The sequence below is a fragment of the Puccinia triticina genome, chromosome 4A (genome assembly GCF_026914185.1).
Source record: "Puccinia triticina chromosome 4A, complete sequence".
Lineage (NCBI taxonomy): Eukaryota > Fungi > Basidiomycota > Pucciniomycetes > Pucciniales > Pucciniaceae > Puccinia > Puccinia triticina.
Window position 1 is genome coordinate 4,414,323 of NC_070561.1, and position 20,161 is coordinate 4,434,483.

Genomic DNA, 20,161 nt, shown 5'->3' on the forward strand with positions numbered 1-20,161 from the left:
TTTGGAAGTTTTTCAAAGCATTCTTCTATGTTTAAAAAAATCATTAAAAACCAGAAGAAATGTAGGATTTGGGCGCCTAAAAAACAAGGTTCCTATAGCCCAAAAATTTCAAATAATTTTTTGAGTAATGAGAAATGTAAGAAAAGCTACTTCAAAACTTTTCAGCCACTTTTTGCAAGCATACAGGTCTGAAAAATGAGGATAATTTAGATGCAATGTGCTAATATGTGTTGAAGTTTCTTATTTTTCAGACCTGTATGCTTGCACAAAGTGCCTGAAAGGTTTTGAAGTAGCTTTTCTTACATGTTACATTACTCAACAAATTATTTGAAATTTTTGGGTTATGGGAACCTTGTTTTTTAGGCACCCAAATCCAACATTTCTTCTGGTTTTTAATGATTTTTTTAAACATAAAAGAATGCTTTGAAAAACTTCCAAAAAATTCAGAGAGGCCAATGAGAAGCCTTTCTATTGATTTGTCAAGAAAAATCTTCAAAAAGTTGCGTAGTTTACCCGCAGTGCGCGAAGTGTTTGGGAATCCGCGCACTGTGCAGTGCGCGAAGTGTTTTTTGCAGTGCGCGAAGTAAGTCCGTATATTTTTACGCCATAATTACCAATATATCATTGGAATTATCCCTAGGACTTTTGTTCCAGAGTTTTATACTCTTTTATACTAGTTTTGCACCACGTGTAGCTAGAAGGAGTATTCCTTGGCATCACGGAGGCTGACACATTGTGTCCCCCATGATGCCCCAGCGGTGGGCCATGTCGTCCACCACGAAGGCCTAGCGTCGGCCACCACGAAGGCCTAGCGTCGGCCACCCGGCGTCACCACGAAGGCCTAGCGTCGGCCACCCGGCGTCGCTCCTGAAGCCCTCAATGATGGGCTACCCACGCCAGCGCGGAGTAGCAGCGCTCGACAAGAATGATGCTACAATGGCGGCATCCGACCGGCCACCTGGGCTTCCCAGGGGACGGCTCAGGTAGTCATACCCTGACGACACGCCCAGGGACCACATGCCGCCCATACGGGCGTTGTTAGGAGGGCCAAACCCCTCGCCTAGCGCCCGCCATTGCCCACACCAACCTGACCTGCTTCCCCGGTATGTCAAGTTGACGCCCCCCCGGCCTAGGCGTCATGTGGTTGATACAGGTTGGCGCCAACCAGAAAAAACGTATGGCGTGGGGCCTGTACGTCAATTGAGTATCTTGGGGAGCCACACCCAGCTGGCGTTCCCCCCTTGTGGGGCGCAGGTGGCGCCCCAGACTGCATTAAGTGGGCGCCCCGATGGTCTGGGTGTGTAAGCGCTACCAGGCGCGCCAAACCACATGTACATATGTAATTACATAAGCAAACTGTGAAAATTTTTGAAGTCAGGATCCAACTTGCCTGAGGAGGATCTACAGACTTCAGCACACCAGAACCACACCCCATATAACCCCAGGATCACCACCAAAGAGTTTACAACACTCCCAGTATACCTACTGTCACAGGCGCCTGGGATATTGACAGTAAGTAACCTCTTTCACTGAACCTTGTTTATCTCAGAGGTACAACTCTGTGTCTGCTCGATTGCTCTTCTTTTTGCTGGCCTTTGCCCCATCTTTGATCACAGGTCTGCACCTATCTTGACTTCATCAATCTAAGGATTCTGCTGCATTACCTCCTTCTTTTTCTGTGGTTTTTGTAAGAAAAAAACCACATAGGTTTCCCTTTAAAGAACCTTGACTATCCAGAAGGAAGCTAAAAAATTGTGGCTGAATTAAAATTGTCTAATCCAGGAGCCCTCCATGTTTCTTTGGTGAGAGGAGGCTGTTGCACTCTCTAGCACAGCTTGGCAGCACTCCCTTAAAGAGGTAGCATTGCCAGTGGAAGCTAGTACCCACCAGAATTGTCAGCCACAGAGTACGTATCACAGTACCTTACACGTACCAAGTACCTGCAATTGTTCACATTACATATAGTACATTCCTTTTACACCTTTATTACATATGTATATCATTTGATACAAGCTTAAGAATGTACTCCTGTTATACATTACATTACAGATAACCATAGTTAAATACAGTTACCATAATGTACTGTTGTTATGAGAGTTAAGTTACGTGCAACAGTAAGATTACAATACATTGTAATATTACTGTACACGTGAAATACCCCAAGACAGGTATCACTCATTTATCCCCTGTTACGCCTCAGTCCCCATTTACATAATATATTTGTTATGATATAATTACATAAACAATACATGATGTAATCCAATTCAAAGAGCACTGAATGGAATTAATGATTGGTTATGATCAGCTAGTGTGCACTGCTACTGATCCAGGATCAGTACTGATCATTACACTGCTCTGATCATTTCCAATGTTGATCCTCATGAGGATCTGCTTCCCTTGAGCGCTTCCAGTTCCCCCCTGGTCCTGAAGCGCCTCCAAGCGCCTCATATTCCTTCCTGCTCTTTCCCCTCTATATAAACACGCCCCTCAGGACTGTTTATCCCTCAGAATATTATTACAGCAAAGTTTAACCCATACTATAGTTAAACAGTGCTTTCATTCTCACCCATCATTCAATTCAGGAATACTCTCAACTCTTGATTACCCTTACCTTTCTGTAGGTAAAACCACGAACCCAAGTTGAGTTATTCCTTGGATGCCTATTAACACCCTGTGTTGATCTGGATGCGCCTTAATTGAGCAAGCCTCTCAGTCAAGATTACTGATAGAGTGAAACCTTTTACAGGTCTTACCACGAACCCATTGGCCCATCCTTGGCATCTTACACCATCATCTTGATAGTAACAACCCTCTCAGACACGGTTAGTTACATACAGGCTGACAAGAATAACCTTGAATATCTGCTCAGTTTCTCTCTCTCTTTCTCTCTCTCTCTTATATTTGTATTTTCCTTATCCAAAGAAATTCAAATATTACCCCCCATTTTCTTGTGTCCTGCTGTCACTATAGAGACTCAGGCCCACACTGCCCCTCCTTCTCATATAATATCAGACTCCCTTGCCTCAATCTTCATCCCTTTTTTATTTTTTGAAAAGTCCCATTTTTGAAGAAATCAACCGGATCACACAGAAAACGTCCGAGCACGCTCAGCCAAAGCACTGTACTTTTATTGAATTATTATTTTCTTAATCAAATTTTTAAATACTGTGAGTTAAGAAATAGAGAATCTGAAAAATGTGTAAAATATGAGAAAAAGCATGCAATGCATAAAAAGTTGGTCTTGAATGATGATTGAGAATTACATGAGATACGGCAGATGTAACAAAATTAGGGCTGAAATATCCGGTCCTCTCACGCAAGAATTCCAGATAAGTCATAAGTCCCTCCGGCAAAGCCTCAGGCAAGAGAGGGACTTAGTTAAGTTTGCTATCCACCAAATCCATACTGTTGCCCGTATGTCTTTGTATTTCTCGACCTCACCCCCTCCGACCCTTCGGTCCGTCTGCGCTTTATCAACCTTGTTAAAGCAACAACAAAGCGCGCCTTCCAACCAAAAAGTCGTCGCAGGAGTCGCCAAGGCTATCATCTCCAATTTACGTCTCTTGGGCGAAAAAGAAGTGACGTATTCGCAAGCCGCAGACCGGCGCCTTAACCGCGGAAAGCAATACTCAAAAGAACATGTGACTCATCAGCTGGTTGGATCTACGTTAAAGGTTTCGGTGCATGTCACAAGGACCCAAATATTTTGGATCCTTGGGCTGATCATGGTGCTGATAGAGTCACAATAGACATGATAACTTCTCTCTTTTCCAGAAGAATCCAATATTTTGTAACCCACATCACTCTTGGTTAATGTTCATATTTTATAAGCACAACTGTGTCCTTTTAAATTTCATGACCTAACTCATTGCTCAAGTTATGTATGTCCAACTCACAACCTCTTGCATAGCTGAATCTCACGGAAGTGAGATAAAGTCTACATACAGGCATCAAAACGGATGATAAAATTGCTTTAACTCTTTTGTGGCATGTATGTAAACATCAATCAATCTCTGATTGATCTGTTTGTGTAGGTTTTGCCTTTTCTTCCGTTTGAGCGCCACGTTATCCCGGAGAATTGTTTTATCGCCGGCCACCACCTCTACCACCTCCGCCACGATTACCACGATCACCACCTTTGTTCTTTTGGCCCTGTTGTTTTGGATTTCCATTGCTGTCACACAAAGCGTTCCACTTCTTGACGAGGTCCTTGCCTGAAACGCCCTGTGTTGCTTGGTTGATTTGAGCCTTGCATTTTTTTATTTCACTGTCTGCGACCTTACCACACGTTTTAGGGTCCTCCAATGCTTTACATATAGCTTCCCTGCGGAGATTTTTTATTTATTTCAATTTCGAAGTTGTCAAAAAAAGCCTGGGAAATAGATTGAAGGGGTTCAAAAAAATCGATTGGGTGAGGTCATCTACTTACAACAATTCCTTACCCCCGCCTCGCGGCCCGACCGCCTTTTTTAAATTCTTATCCGTGACCGCAAAAGATCCTGTAAGGAAAGTTAATAGGTAATTAGGACCCACAGTAATGAAAAAGGATTTGAGAAAGGTCTGATTAGAAAAAAAACTAACACTAAAAGAAGAATGTTTTATACGTACCATTGGCAATTTCTATTTTGGGACTGCAATTACCAATTTTAAGGGCTCTTTTGTAAAGCGATGGTGTTTTAGCAACGACGCTCAAATATAGGAGAGCCTTCAGAGCTAAGAAGAGAAGTGTGTGTTTTGTTAACACCATTATTGATTTTTGTGAGACCGGTTTCTTTTGGGGTTTACTAAGTGCGTGTATCATCCACTATCCACTTCCAGAGTGGAGAGGAAATGCGAAACGAAGAAAAAATTAGGATTTTGGTGGCGATTATTTGCTGTATAGTAATCAGTCGAGGGCAATCTCTTCGGATTTCGGTCACGAGTCACTGCTTTTCATCAACGGTGTCTTCTTTAAACTCTATGTACGAATTTTCAATTTAATTTTAGCTGCTTCAATAGTGTGAATATCAAATATCTTAGGCTTTTGATAAATGTTCGGTAGAATGAAGATCAGATATAGGAGATTTAAGTGTCATGCCATCCAACCAATACGTGTTGCTTCAAACTGGAAGACATCCATGATTCGGTGACAAGGTAACAGTGACGGAGTCATTGGCATGACGGCCCATCTCCTGACTTCGGGAACAAAGCAACAATTCTAAGCCAAAGTGATGGTAGAACTCGTAACTGAGTTCAAATCATTGTCTATGGGCGCTTTCGAGAGTCGAGATGATAAGCAACAGTTATCTTTAATGAAACCCTATATTGATCAATGCGATTTTCAGCTCCCCTCATTCCTTCTCTTGACCGGTCGATCGGACGCCGGCCCCTCCTTTCCCTTCTCAACCAAACATCCAACAGTTAAAAAATTCAACCAGGCTAGCCATAAATTGGAGGCATATCTATGGAGGCCCTGACACGCCAATAATGCCAACAAAAAATTAAAAACCACATTTCACGCCTCTGAAACATCAAAAGTGTCACAATTCTTTCAAATTCTTCCAAATTATGCCCCTGGCCCGCCATACTTGCCAGGTCCAAACTGATCTCAACCGCCAATCATGCCAAGTTTCAGGATGCGCTGCGGTTTCATGGGTTTGGCCCGCCAATTGTGCCACAACCATGCCCCCAAGATGCCAGACCTTGACCGGAGGGATTCCCCCGTTCAAGAGGTACGTACACCTGCCTGACCGGAGGGATTCCTTCCGTCAAAGAAGTGAGTCAACCCGCGAGCTGGATGTGTCCAGCTCGCCGGGAGGACCTCCCTCGCCAAGCTGGATACATGCACCCAGCTCGGTAAGGAAGGTCCCGGCGAGAGTCCACCCAGCGAGCTGAACGTGTCCAGCTCGTCGGGAGGACCTCCCTTGCTGAACTGGATACGTCAGGTCCGGTCAGGTCCTGGCGAGCTGGATACATATTGATCCGCTGGCGAGCAGGATGCATGTGCATCCAGCTCGGCGAAGGAGGTCCTCCCGAAGAGCTGGACACATTCAGCTTGCTGGGGGGACTCCTCGGCAAGGGATGTCATTCTAGCTCGCTGGGTGGGACGAAAGGATCCCAGCGAGCTCGAGCTGGGTACATATGTCCAACTCGTCGAAAGGACTTCGCCGGAAAGACTTCTTGACAAGGCAGCCAGGTTTACAGCTGAGCCCCGACCGCCAGTCGGGTATACCTGACTATGCAACACAGTCGGATGGGCCGCAGGACACGCGTCAGTCAACGCTGGCGCCGGCGTTGGCATCTGTGGTGCGGGGGGAGATATATAAACATCCTCCTGCTCACTGACTCAGTTGGGTAGTTAGGTATACCTGACTGGCCTTGGTTGGGGTCCAGCCCTACCATGAGGGGCCGAGGGTAACATTAGCAATGGGGGCATAGCCTTGTATTCTGTATATTTTGTATCATGCTCCGTGTATGGGAGCGGAGGGGATGGGTGTGGTACTGATTACTGGTTGCAGCGAGGGATGACGGAATGTGTGAAGCGTAAAATCAATGACAAAGTAGATTGGTTGGGATTATCTTGCTGGTGATATGCTTCTTCTGGTGGATTTGACAATGGTGTTGGATTTATTGGTGCTCTAATAAATTCTGGGGAGGGTTAACATCGTCCACAGGGGTTATATAATACTGCAATACAACAGAGGTCGTATATGATGGCCAGCCACAACTAATGATTGTGATATATCATACGTGTCTGGGTAGGGGGCCTTCCATACACAGTACACTGCTGAAACCATTGGAAGTTGGGGAGGGATCAGAATATTACAGGCTGTTTTTGTACCTGTATGGCAAGTTTGGCACTTGGATTCATTCGAAAATGGATTTATCATTTTCAAAAATTTGTTTTTTTGTTTTTTATTTGTTTTGGCATGATTGGCGTGTCAGGGCCTCCATACATATCTCAACATTAGTTGTATTAGATGTTGAGTAAATATGATTGGGCAGCTCCAAAATATTCATGTCATTACAATCTAAACACACTTATTGAAAATGTGGCCAGTCTTGAAAAAGTTTGAAATTAACTATTATTCCAGTTTTTTGCAACCAATGTGGATGCTTTAAGGGAAGAAAGTTAAACCTCAGTTCCAGTGAAATTTTTGATGTTTGAATCATCTTGCTTGCAACATGTATATTTGTCAAGTTCAATACTATATCTTTAAACAAAGCACAAAATGTGAGTTGAATGTCTAATGGTTAAGAGCATCCACCCCCGTCTCTGTAAACCCGCGCGGTAAGGCATATTTACCGAGTATAAAACCAATTTCCTACCCCTGTGCCCTCTTTAGGGCTCTTTAGCTAAATAGTTGTTTGGTAAATCTTTAAGGCTTGCTAGATTTACCAACGGCTACAGAGCCTCTGTAAGACCATTCTAGCGAGCCTGCCGACTGCTCTCGCCACAAGACCCCCAGCACATGTACATACACAGCAGATAAATACATACATGCCAGTAGCTCTCCACCCCTCAACTGGTCATCAATGGGATGACCAGTCATCAATCAACCGGTCATGATAGGATGACCAGTCCTCAAAACGGCCAGTCATGACCGGTCATTCAATAGGTTGACCGGTCAAATATTAAGACCACCACACACTTGAAAGACTGCCGTTTGAACGGTCATTGATACACCACGGGTGCACCAAAGGTTTTTGGGATGGTTGTCAAAACCAAATTGATTGGATAGTGGTTTTCAGAACCAAATTGGTCTGAATCTCGTTTGTGGACAAATTCTGTTGCCAAAAAGGTCCCAAAAACCGTGCCGTGAGAGAAGGAGCATCAAAATGGTTTCAAAAATCATTTCAAATGGTTCTGGAAATATTTTTCAAACCAAATTGTTTTCCAAAATATTTTTAAAACCACCTCAGGTGGTTCCAGAAATATTTTAAAAATATCTGAAAATGGTTAGTCCAACTTGTTCTTCAGGACGTCTGGACTCTATTAAAAAAATATTCTGAAAACCAATCAAAATGGTTTTCAAAATATTTTGTTGCACCCATGGTGTAGTATGACCGGTCATTTGACTGGATGACCGGTCATTCATCAATTGGATACTGGACAACCGGTCATTTGACTAGATAACCTTTGATCTGATTGGATGACCGGTCAGTCGACTGGATGACCAGTCATACAATTTGATAGCCGGTCATCCAATTAGATGACCAGTCATTTGATTGGATTACCGGTCAGTTGACTGGATGACTGGTCATATGATTGGATGGCCAGTCATTCAATTGGATGACCGGTCATTGATGGTACAATGACCGGTCACCCATAGTATGACTGGTCAGTTGATAGAATACCGGTCACCAATAGTATGCACAGTAAGTCGATAAATCGACCGGTCAGACACCAGGGGGGAATCTGTGGCACTCTCCAGAGAGTGCCAGAAGGTAACTTGTTTTGGTAAGTCTGCCATAACGGGGCTGTTCCGCATGTTTAACTCAACTTTGCCCCAACATATAGTCATGCTGAAGTCAGACAAAACTTATCTATAACTTTGGCTTGATTTGGTGGGTTAAGAACAGCCACTGACAGGGTTAAGTACATCTTTCAACCACTATCAAAACTTATCCTTTGGGGCCACTGTGTTGGGCGATTGTACCTGCTGCTCATGTACCATCACTTCAGGAGAAGGACCCACACATACTATGTATTCCAGAAAGAGGTTGTTGAGCAAGAAGGTCCTAGCCATTGCGGAATTTGGTGATGGTGCTACCCAATTTATCTATTAATGAGGTCCCTTGTTTCCAGGGCATGGGGCAAACTTGGGATAACATCATGCCTGATTGTTTTCAGCTTCATTTACCAGACAAAACTCACTCACTCTAGGTAAGTACACCTAGTGTGAGTACAAATGCTCAGCTCATCAAAAGTCATGGTGGATGGAGGTCCATGGAACACAGATACTACAAGCCAATGCACAAGATGAGCAACATCTGGATGGTTTGAAGTGTTTCATCCATCTGTGGCTTTCATTGCAACATCCAGATTCCATCGAAGGCAGTAGACCCTAAATGGCTGAGGAAGTCCAAGACAGGAGTATTAATCCAGAAGGCATCTTGTGCTTTTCTGTTTTCTTAAGTGTCTGTTTGCAGAGGTTGCCATGAATGCCAATTGAAATGAGGAAATGATGCATCATGATTGATATTCATCAATTGCCCAGTGGAGAGCCAGGGAATTCCCCAGTTAGGGTGTTCAAAGTTGACTTGCATAAAATCATAACACCATAAAATCATAAAATTCTAAGCTGAAAAAATATGTTGCATCCAAGCACTCAAATTAGAGCAACATTTCTAGAATGGTACATATGAAATCATCACTTGAAAGTTTTATGATTTTATGATTTTATGCATTGAAAATTTTATGATTTCAACTTTGAACACCCTTAGTGAATACAAAATGCCCATCAGTGATGTTATTGGCCTGTGGATATACACATGGACAACTTGATCTGCCTTGCTCGCTGATTCTCATCCTATGTGAAACCCACTCAAGGTTTCAATGTGGTCCTATTTCTGCTTGTCAAAACCAAACTCTTCAAATCTTGTCTCACAATGAGAAAACATGTTTGCAGTTTCATCTTTGTTAATTGGTCCTAATTTCTTCATTGCAATGTGGAAGATGAAATTCATCAAGTTTTGAGAGATTCTAGTCAAGTCAGCTGGTTCATGCAACATTGAAACCCTGTGTATGTATCATCCAGCTGGGGAGCAGAGTAATGACCTCACAGTGCCCTCAATGATCATCCCACATATGATGTTGCACTGGAACAGATGAAGCCCAGCAATACACTAACCCTATGATTTTATCTCCTCTGAAACTCTGGTTAGCTGGTATCACCCAGGATATCAATTCCAGTTTTCCCCCTATATTTGAGGCTTGATCATTCTCAATCCAACTACTTTTTTCCCAATTAACAGAGCATAGTTCAGATAGTGGAACAAAACAATTATTGGCAGTCCTGAGGGGGACACAACTTGACATCCACCCCTCCTGCCATTGCCATTGCTTGGCTCTGACTGACCCATTGTGAAAATTATAAATACGTTTCATTACGCAATAGGTTTTATTAATCCTGTCCAACTCAGATACACCAGGAAAAAAAAATAGTCACTTGATGGCAAGTGACATGATGCAGCTTTGGTTTCTGCTCCAGAGCTACTCCAGCGCTGCTCCAAGTCTGCTCCACCAGCACTTGTAGAGCTTGCAGGACTGCACCAGAGCACTCAATGTGGCACAGTCAGCTGATCCTAATTTTTTCCCAGGAACAGCTGATGCTCATCATAAGCTGAGCAGTAGGCATTGACTGAGCCTGGGCCAAAGCTGAGCATTGTCTGAGCCTGGGCCACAGCTGAGCATTGGATATTCCAAGCCTGAAACAAATCCAAGTGTCAGCTGGACCAAGAATATTCCAAATCTGAGCATCAGCTTAGCCAACAATGGTCCAAAGCTGAGCATCATCTTGGAAAAGGCTTGTGCAGAGCTTAGGATCAGCTGGGACAATACTGTTCCAAAGATTAACACCAGCTGGGCCAAAAATTTTCAAAAGCTGAGCATTGGCTGAGCCAATGCTGGTACAAAGCTGAGCATTGGCTGAGCCAAGGCTGTTCCAAAGCTGAGTATCAGATTTTTTGAGGCTATTCAAAAGATTAATATCACCTGAGCCAAGGCTGTTCCACAGCTTAGCATCAGCTGAGCCAAGGCTGGTCCACAGCTGAGCATCAGCTGAGCCAAGGCTGGTCCACATCTGAGCATCAGCTGAGCCAAGGCTGGTCCACAGCTGAGCATCAGCTGAGCCAAGGCTGGTCCACAGCTGAGCATCAGCTGAGCCAAGGCTGGTCCACAGCTGAGCATCAGCTGAGCCAAGGCTGGTCCACAGATGAGCATAAGCTATTACAGGAGTGGTCAGACTCAGAATCTGAGCATTGGCTGGGCCAAGATTTATCCAAAGCTGAAAATCAGCTGATCCAATACTGGTCCAAAGCTGAGCATTGGCTGGGCCAATGATAGTCCTAATCTGAGTCTAAGCTGAGCCATGACTGGAATAAAGCTGAAAATAAGCTGGGCCAGGACTGGTTCTGATCTGGGCAACAAAGCTGAGCATGAGCTGGGCACCAAAGCTGAGCATAAGCTGGGACCTAAAGCTGAGTATCAGCTGACCAGAAATGGGGATCAGTGGTGCCCAGCAAAAACTGAGGATCTCCTGTGGAAATTCTTAAACTGGTTAGATGGTGGGTAGATGGTGGGTAGATGATGGGTAGATGGTGGGTAGATGGTAGGTAGCCCGCCCGCTGGAGCTGGCATGATGTCACTTGTCATCAAGTGACTATTTTTTTTTCCTGGTGATACGCGCAAATCCAAGTTTATTAAAGCCTCTGAATCACAAAACAAAAATTCAAGGGTTTCCCCTACAAATATCCAAAAATTACAAAAAAAAATCAAGGGTTTCCCCTCTACAACTTTTAGAAAAAAAAACATAAAGGGTTTTCCCTCTGCAAATTCCAAATTCAACAAAAAAACATAATTTTACAACAACAAAAAAATACAACTGTAACCTGTAACCAGCCACCTAACACCAGCAAGCTGATGCACCGTGGCCCACTGTCCATCCCTGTCTAGCAGGGTTAAAAAACAGTGAGAGGATGACCCCCAGCGCGCCGCATTGAAGGCATTATGCAAAGGGGGGCCAACGAGTTTAGCCCCTCAAACTGCGCAAGTGCAACAGCGGAGGGGGTGAGGACGAACCGCACGCTGGAAGTACAGCGGCAGAGGACGCCCTGGGGGTATAGCACTCACAACCCCCTTGTTTATATACCCATCGGACTCAACCGTCCAGCTGTTGCCCACTCTCGCCCAACCCCACCCTCAATGCTACAGCCTGGTCAACAACGCCACCGCCACGTCCCTGCCTCACATCTGATCAAGCAATCCCGCCATTTAATCCCTGCGCCATGCTCCCCGTTGCTAAGACACTGGCAATGACCAACAAAAAATATCTGTTGTTACTTGTTACTCCATCCCCTGCGCCATCTGGGGGATGCTGACCTGAGAGAGGAGGGCGTCGATGGTCTGCTGGAGTTCCTCGGTATTGGTGCTGGTGGTTTCCTGGGCTGGTGGGGGTGGTTGGGCTGAGCCTGAGGCTGCTGCTTGCTGGGAGCGGATGAGGTGTGCGTCCGACCTGGCCATCTAATTCTGGCTTTTTTCTTTCTTTCTTTTTTTTTTTTTCACCCCGCTTTGACTACTTCGACCAACCAGCCAAGCCCCGCACAGGATGACCCTCTTCCGAGCCTGCCTCGATCTCCACGCCGGCCAAGTTGAGTACCACCACTCTCCCCCCTCTTCCCTCCTCACCATATCTCATCCGATTCTTCCCCAGGTCAAGCAGATCGTCGGTGGCTCATTGGACCTGCGTGAACCGGACAAGCTCAAGACCAACTTTGAATCATTGTTTGTTTGCTCATCCTCCAAGAAGAAATACGCACGCATAATCATCAGCTTGTTTTTGGGTAGACAACCGATCAAATATTATACCGACCTGTACAGATAACACCAGCTCACGGGCACCCATCTGATCAAACTAGGCCCAGCAAACGACGAGGTTGCCCGGCGAGCACTAGAATCCTGGCCGGGCCAGATCCAGGTCGGCGGAGGGATCAACCTGGAAAACGCACAGCAGTGGATCAACGCCGGCGCATCAAAGGTTTATCTCCCAAAGTCAAAGCCATCCCCACCCCAGATTCGAGCAGCTCTGGCCGCTCGAGAAATTCTCGAGACCGGGAGGGCGGTGGGAATGGACAGCGCCGTGGAAGGGATTCTTCGTCTTCTTCATCTGGTCACGGCGGAGCTCGCCTGAAAGAAACGATCACTACCCATACTGAATCAAGGAGAAATAAACCATAACGCGCACGAGATCAAAGAAAGCTTGCTTGGATTCGACGGACGTGGCGGCCCGAGTTTAATGTCTGATTTTAACGGCTTGCCCGATTCAACCACCTCAAATTATTATACCAAAAGGTTCCCTGAAGCTGGTGAGAGCTCTTCCCAGCTTTCATGGGATATGATGACGCGGTCCTCCCCATCCCGTTCCCCATCTTACGATCCGAGTGAGCCTGCGAAATACCTCGACATGAACACTTCTGCTCACCTCGGCTCCTCAGCTCTCATCTCGTCCCTGCGTACATCAGGGGGTTCTCCCTCCAAAATCGTGGCTCATGGCGGCACTCGAGAACCTGATAAAAGTACGAGTTCTGGAAAAAAGCAAAACTCGCCACAGATGACTGGAAATCGAGAATACCAAGCGAATCAAAAACGAGTAGGAAGTCTGATTGATATACATCATCTAACGAACCATGTGCCGAGAAGAAGGTTAACTGTCGAGCAGGAACAGATACTCTTGAGGCGTTTCGCAGTTCAAGAGTATCTTAGTAAACGTGAGATGGAAGAACTCGCGGAGAAGTTAAAAATACCAACAAGTCAATTGAGGACATGGTACGCGGATGCTTTCCTAACTTCTTTCCCGTTCTCTTGTTTTCTGTAGGGTGCTGCTTGACTGATTGTCCTCGGCATCAGGTTTGGGAATAGGAGATCAAAGCTTAAAGCTGCTGTTAGACAGAAGGCAAAGATGGAGGCGGGAATGGGGCACTTGTGAGCTTTGGAACCCAAGGCGCGCAAATAGACCAAGTATTGAAGCTAACTTGGAGAATGTTCACTAGGACTGACGCCGAACTCAGAAGCCTCAGCAAGAGAAGCTAAGGAGAAGATAGAATCCGATTCTTGCCAGCTTTGCTGAAAGATAAAAAAGGAGATTATGACTTTCTTCCTTTCCTTTCGAGTGAGGTAAAATCAACCCGAAAAATGAAGAGAAAGAATGATGTCTGTTCAACATATCATTCATCTGCAACGTTGATACTTCCTATCAAAATTGTTTAATTGAATTTCTATTGATCCTTTCGTACTTCCGCTCACCCCCAAAATCTCTTCAAAGGGAATCCCATGTCCAAAACAATATGATCTACAGAGCTCATTATTCAACTGATCAAATTAAGTAGCTGGCTCATAGAAAACCCCGCCTGTTACATCAATTGCTCCACTTTTCTCAAGACTTGTCTCAATATTACACTTTCAGCCCCAAATAATGTTTTTCACTGTAAAAAATAGAGAACCACCTGGGCCATGTGAACAACAAACTGAGTCTTCTTGAAGCAAAAAATAAATCATTGTCCATGGTGATCTACATGTGGATTATAAGCTGTGAAGGATGCCAGCAAACAGTACCAACAGTGGGCCGCTACATTGCACTGCGCTAAACGGACACATCGCGCTAGCGTAGCGGCGCTTGTCGCAGCCCAATTATGATGTAGTGTTAGAGATTCTACGCCGCGGGCCCTATAATCAAATAGGGCCACAAAAAAGATATGGGCCCACGCAAATTCTCTTTGTCCACTGCAAGGGCTGTAATGACTGGTGAAAGTCAACCAACTGGGGTTGTGGTGTGCATGAGAGTTTGTGAAATCTTCCAAGGTGGGAAGGGTCATACAGGATGAGGCATTAGGGCTGGGTGTATTGAGCTGTATATACAGATCTCAATAGGGACACTTGATCCTTTTCCCTATTAGGATGTTTAACAATCAAAATTCTTCAGTAACAGACCACTCACCAAACCGTCTTCTGAAATTCTGCCTGTCCTCCCACTTCTCAATAGTCTTGGTAGAGATTTGGATGTGATCCTACATTATAAGACTGCCACAAATATGCTTTTGAGAATGCAAGGGAAATTGTTTTTTGTCACTTCAAACTTGAGAACATCTTTTCTGAGGGTAATCAATTATTGAATGGCTTTTGGGGCGGGTTTGGGCACATTTTGAGTAAAAATTAGTTGACGGAAACCCCTCCGGTCCCCAGATCATGAGTGTGGGTGTGACAAGGAGGGTTGAGCTTTGGACAGCAGTTGCTGTTTGCACGGTGGAGGCTGCAGAATTGTGGGATGGCATCTTTAAATTTGAAAAGGGAGGGTGGGGTGGGCTTACACCCTGCAGCGGCGTAGCCGCTTTGGCCTCTAGTAAGATTAAAAGACACGTAACCTTACTCATCAAAGCATTTAATTTACAGATAAGCAGAGGTGCAACAACTCGGAGTTCCGACAGGACCTGAGTATCAAGAAAAGGAAATACAATGCTTGTATTCCCGCGATTCATATGTTGTTTAAGCTGAAAACCAAAGAATAGCGCAAAGGATTTTTGTAACATATAAAATGAAGTTTCCCCAGTTGTATTTCTCTTTCCCTCATTGTAATATTTTTGTTCCTTTCGTATCATCATCTTAAGAGTGAAAATCAAACCATAGTCCGTCCTACAATTGTCAGAAATCATCAGAACTTTTGTTAAAACTTAGTGCCTGTTGTTGTCATTAGCTAGTCTGCCGACATTCGTGAGAACCCCTCTCTTTGGCCTGTCTGAATGATTTCTGTATAACTCTAGTCATTACACCCATGTGGTCTCTGAGGTACTTTCACCAACATATGCAGCGGTACAGCAGAGGGACTCCTACATATTGGGCGCTCTTTTCCCGCATGATGACAACAAAAATAGCCACGCCAGACTGTGTCCCCTTATGACATAGTAGCCCAGAGGGCCAAAAACTTCAAGGTAATGGTTTTGTTGTGATGGTCTAGAATTTCTTCCGCTGTGAAGGGAAGTCACTCTGTAGATGTATGGCCTACAGCTCATGAAAGACAAGGATTACGGTTAATACCTCTGTCTCTGGGTCATTTTATATGCATTGGCAGATATCTGCATGAATTCCACTCACTGAATCCATGTTTTTTTTTATCCCATTACACATCACATCTCCACAAGCAATGGTCATTTTCCATATAAAACCCAGACTTGCCTTCAACCGGTCCTCTGCAAGATTGATGTACACCATTTAAAGTAAGGCCACATTGATCAAGAGAAGCTGTCAGCCAAAGATTTAAACTGATCTGACAAGTGGCGATCATGATTGATTTGATCAGGGTGAGACGGCATGTCATCAACCAGCCCAGAGATGGGGTCTTATCTGGCGGGGGTGGTTTGTTGTCAGACATTCCGCATCAACAATGATTAAAATGTGCATGTGTGCGCCATCCTACCCCTGAAAGCTCCCCTGAAGCACCTGCGGCGCACAGAAAATGGGCCACCGGTGCAACCTTGGTTGCTGGTTATTGACAACGATTGGAGCAACTTTGTGAAGTGCATTCACAACAGTTTTGAGGACATCTCTTGGAGCCCGTTGACAGCTGGGTGTGCGCGTGGAGGGAGACATATGAAAAGATTGTCACTATTTGGAAAAAGAAGGTAAAGTAATCTGGAATTTTCTTCCAGAAAAGGCCACTGATACTTGCCATAGGATTGTTAACATGGTGCGGTTCTGGAGCTACGCAGTGGCAGCACAGAACAAGATGATGTGCTACCACAGTTCCTGCTGGTGGTCTATGCCCCCTTTTATGAGCCAATGAAATCAGAATTGTACCAACCTATTCCCCACTGGCAGCTAACGTGTATTTAGATAAATTTTGTACATTAGCTGAAAATCAAAAGAAGATGAAGGTAAGGAACGTTAAAGAAGCAACGTCTAATATTACTTCAAGGTAATAGGGTAGGCTTATTTTGTGAACGGTTGGCGCGTGCTAATTGGGGTTTTTATGCTTAATCATCCTGTTGATTAATTGTGATCGGATCTTCATGAACTTTGTGATTGACAATCAGTTTGATTGTTTGATTTATTGTCTTCAGGGATGCTATGACGTATTTCGTTTTGCAGATGACATTGATCATTTTTGATTCCTTTTTGTGATTGACCTTTCCTTTTGTTTTCCTTCTTTCTCTCCTTTCTTTTCCTTTTCTCATTGATATATTCTTTTTCATTACAATCATCATCCTTAAAAATTGTCTCTCCAAAGAAATTCACTTTGGTACAAGCAAAAACATATCTATAATCGTGAAGATAGTTCTATTGTGCATTGCATCAAACTAGAACCTTAACTATTACTCAAGCATTGGCGAACTATCCTCTTGGATAGTTTCATAGCCAACTTATAGCAGACTGAGTAGTAGTCTAGTCCTCACACAGCAGACCGTCTGGCAGCGGAGCTGAGCTACTGTGCGAGGGCCTGGAGAAGGTTGCATGGGGGCCATGCGCGATGACGAGTAAGAGGTGGGCTGTTTGCATGGAGGGAAGTTGTTTGGCTTGGAGGTTGCAGTAGCCTGTGCCACTTGAGATGCAAAGACTGTCTGGTGCACTGCAAAAAAAACTTGGACAACTGCTTGCAGTTGACATGCAGGATACTCAAGCCAAGCTGCCATTGTAACTCCACATGAATGCACAAGTGTCTTTGTTGGCACAGTCACTGTGCAAGGTGCACAGTGACTGTGCATTGAAGCTTGGGTTGAGTCAAACCTTGAGTAAGGCTGGTGTAACACCACAAGCTTCCTCAGAGTTACCACATGTCAACTGCTCACAGTTGACACAGTTTTTTTTTGCAGTGGTGGTAGAGCTGAACTGATGTATGTAGTCTAGACAGTTTTAAGGGTCTGGTAAAGAGTTTGCTGGGGCCATGCGGAATGACAAGGGGCATGGCGCATGGAGGGAAGCCAATATCAAGCAACCAGACAAAATGTTGTGGAGGATGCGCAGGCGGCTGCCAGGGAAGTGTGATGCAGTGATAGGGCCACAGCTGTGGCGTTGGTTGTTGTGAAGATGACAAGTATGACCTTGAGGCAATGGTGAAATTGAGAGTCACAGAGCAGAGGTCTATAAATACTGGACCTATTGAAGGGTAACTCTCCTGGCAATTTGGTGATTGTTTGAGACCCATGAGACTGTAGCTGCCACATTTTGGGCTTTCCATGGGCAAGAGCTGACCCAAATTCATCTCTGAATATCTCTTATCATCTAAGTTTATTAAAGACAGACAATCACAAAAACAAAGATCAAGGGTTTCCCCTACAAAATAATAACAAGAAAAAAAATAAAGTCAAACAACAACACCAGAACCAATACCCATCCTCTTCTAGAGAGGTTGCAAGTATTGGACAGATAACCCCCAGCGCGCCGCATTTAAGGCAATTGCAAAGGGGGGTCATTGAGAATTAACCCTCAAACTGCGCAAGTGCAACAGCGGAGGGGTTGAGGACGAGCTGCCAGCTGGAAGTGCAGTGGCAGAGAACGTCCTGGGGTTAAAAAAATCCAAACCCCAGGTTTATATACCCCAACCAACTCACCCACCTTGAGTTTTTGGGTATGTATGTCCACAAGAACTGTGCGGGCAGTCGCGAGGCAGCAGCGTGGCGGTGGCGTTGCCCTCCATGCTGTATGTTGTGTGTACCATGGAGGGTTGAGTACTGGCTGTACCAGTCACTATGCTCCAAGGCAAGGCGTTGCCCCTACTACAAAGGTTTGCCACGATGGTTGCTACATGCCGCGCCACCCACTCCGCTCGCCTCGCGCATTTCATTCGCAACACAGCGGGGCAGAGTCCAAGCATTGCACATCTGACCAACTTCGATCTTTGTCTGCAGGCCGCACCCACCGAAATCAAATTTACCATGGACGACATGATCAAGGATGCAATCAAGAACGACAAGGAAAACCTCCGGGGTGGCGTCAGTTGACCAGCCATCAAGAAGTAAGCCAATTTTCTGCCCCCACCGCGATCTTTACATGTTTTTTGACCCCATTACTCCACGTTCGCAGATATCTCGCTTTCCGCTTCAAGGTTCTTGACACCCCGGCCAACATTGCTCGTCTGAACAAAGCCATCGCTCGAGGGGCCAAGAAAGGTGTTTTCGCTCTGCCCAAGGGCGCCAGCGGCAAGGTCAAACTAGCCAAACCCGTCAAACCCGTCTCGGAAGTCAAAGAGCCCGTAAGTCCATCCTCATCCTGCAGCTCCCACTGGTGCCGTTGTTGACTCTGCTTCCGTCTCGCAGAAACCAGCCCCCAAAGCCGCCAAGCCTGCCAGCAAGCCCGTCGCTAAGAAGCCCGCCGCCGAGAAAGTAAAGGCCCCAGCCGCTGCCAAGAAGGTAACCAAGAAGGTCCCCACTGCCCCCACAAAGAAAGTCGCCGCCGCTAAGGCAAGGGCGCCAGCGGCAAGGTCAAACTAGCCAAACCCGTCAAACCCGTCTCGGAAGTCAAAGAGCCCGTAAGTCCATCCTCATCCTGCAGCTCCCACTGGTGCCGTTGTTGACTCCGCTTCCGTCTCGCAGAAACCAGCCCCCAAAGCCGCCAAGCCTGCCAGCAAGCCCGTCGCTAACCGACTCCCGGGCGACCCCGGGGCCATAATCACCCCAAGGCGCCCCCCGTCCTGCCGGCGGCCAGCCTTGGCAACGCCATGATGAACCCCAAGGGTCTCTTCAAGGTGTTTCTGGGGGTTGTTGAATGCGCTGCCCGCATCCCACACCCCTCGGGGCTGCCCTCATGGCTCGCCCGATTCGAAGGCTCCGATGGGGCCTCTCTGGGCCTACGCCTCAACAGGCCGGCGGTACGGCCGTGGAGGCATGTGGCCGACTCTCGGGCGACCCCGGGGCCATACTCACCCCAAGGCGCCCCCCGTCCTACTCACACCTGATAAGTTTGGGTCAACTCAGGCAAGTGAATGTCAGCAACTTGTGCGGGTTTGAACGAGCACCGCTAAAAAGTTTCCCTCTCATAACATCATGGCTTAAACGTGTTGGCTGGTGTTGTAAACAGTTTCTTGAGCAAGTACGAGTCAGTAGTACTCACATGTTGTGATTAAAGCGCCACAACAAACCTGACTGATGAATTTAACCTCCAACTTGAAAAATGTTTTAAATCAGCATCTCAACTGGATACGCTCTAAGGTCACACCTGGGGTGTTTGACACCAAAATTTTGTGGGGTAGAATAACAACTGAATTCTGGATACGCTCTAAGGTCACACCTGGGGTGTTTGACACCAAAATTTTGTGGGGTAGAATAACAACTGAATTCTGGATACGCTCTAAGGTCACGCCTGGGGTGTTTGACACCAAAATTTTGTGGGGTAGAATAACAACTGAATTTGATCTAACTCCTCCATTCATGTTGAGTGATGTTGAAACCTGCATGATTCCACAATTGAGCAGATGAC

At 45.6% G+C, this 20,161-nt stretch overlaps 4 protein-coding genes across 4 annotated transcripts; 3 read left to right on the forward strand and 1 right to left on the reverse strand.

Annotated features, from left to right (window-relative positions):
- Positions 1 to 3,416: 3,416 nt before the first annotated feature.
- Positions 3,417 to 3,755, forward strand: PtA15_4A517 (uncharacterized protein; the record flags this gene model as incomplete). The annotated part of the gene is made up of 2 exons (XM_053168409.1): positions 3,417 to 3,674; positions 3,750 to 3,755. 2 exons carry the CDS (start codon positions 3,417 to 3,419, stop codon positions 3,753 to 3,755), a joined length of 264 nt encoding a protein of 87 aa, XP_053019621.1.
- Positions 3,756 to 3,917: 162 nt separating this feature from the next.
- PtA15_4A518 (uncharacterized protein) lies at positions 3,918 to 4,801 on the reverse strand (the record flags this gene model as incomplete). Its single annotated transcript, XM_053168410.1, has 4 exons — positions 3,918 to 3,937; positions 4,284 to 4,324; positions 4,430 to 4,499; positions 4,609 to 4,801. 4 exons carry the CDS (start codon positions 4,799 to 4,801, stop codon positions 3,918 to 3,920), a joined length of 324 nt encoding a protein of 107 aa, XP_053019622.1.
- Positions 4,802 to 12,995: 8,194 nt separating this feature from the next.
- Positions 12,996 to 13,789, forward strand: PtA15_4A519 (uncharacterized protein; the record flags this gene model as incomplete). The annotated part of the gene is made up of 3 exons (XM_053168411.1): positions 12,996 to 13,525; positions 13,607 to 13,681; positions 13,750 to 13,789. 3 exons carry the CDS (start codon positions 12,996 to 12,998, stop codon positions 13,787 to 13,789), a joined length of 645 nt encoding a protein of 214 aa, XP_053019623.1.
- A 4,691-nt stretch (positions 13,790 to 18,480) lies between these two features.
- Positions 18,481 to 19,176, forward strand: PtA15_4A520 (uncharacterized protein; the record flags this gene model as incomplete). The annotated part of the gene is made up of 3 exons (XM_053168413.1): positions 18,481 to 18,678; positions 18,792 to 18,938; positions 19,003 to 19,176. The coding sequence occupies 3 exons, from the start codon at positions 18,481 to 18,483 to the stop codon at positions 19,174 to 19,176; spliced, it is 519 nt and encodes a 172-aa protein (XP_053019624.1).
- Positions 19,177 to 20,161: the final 985 nt, after the last annotated feature.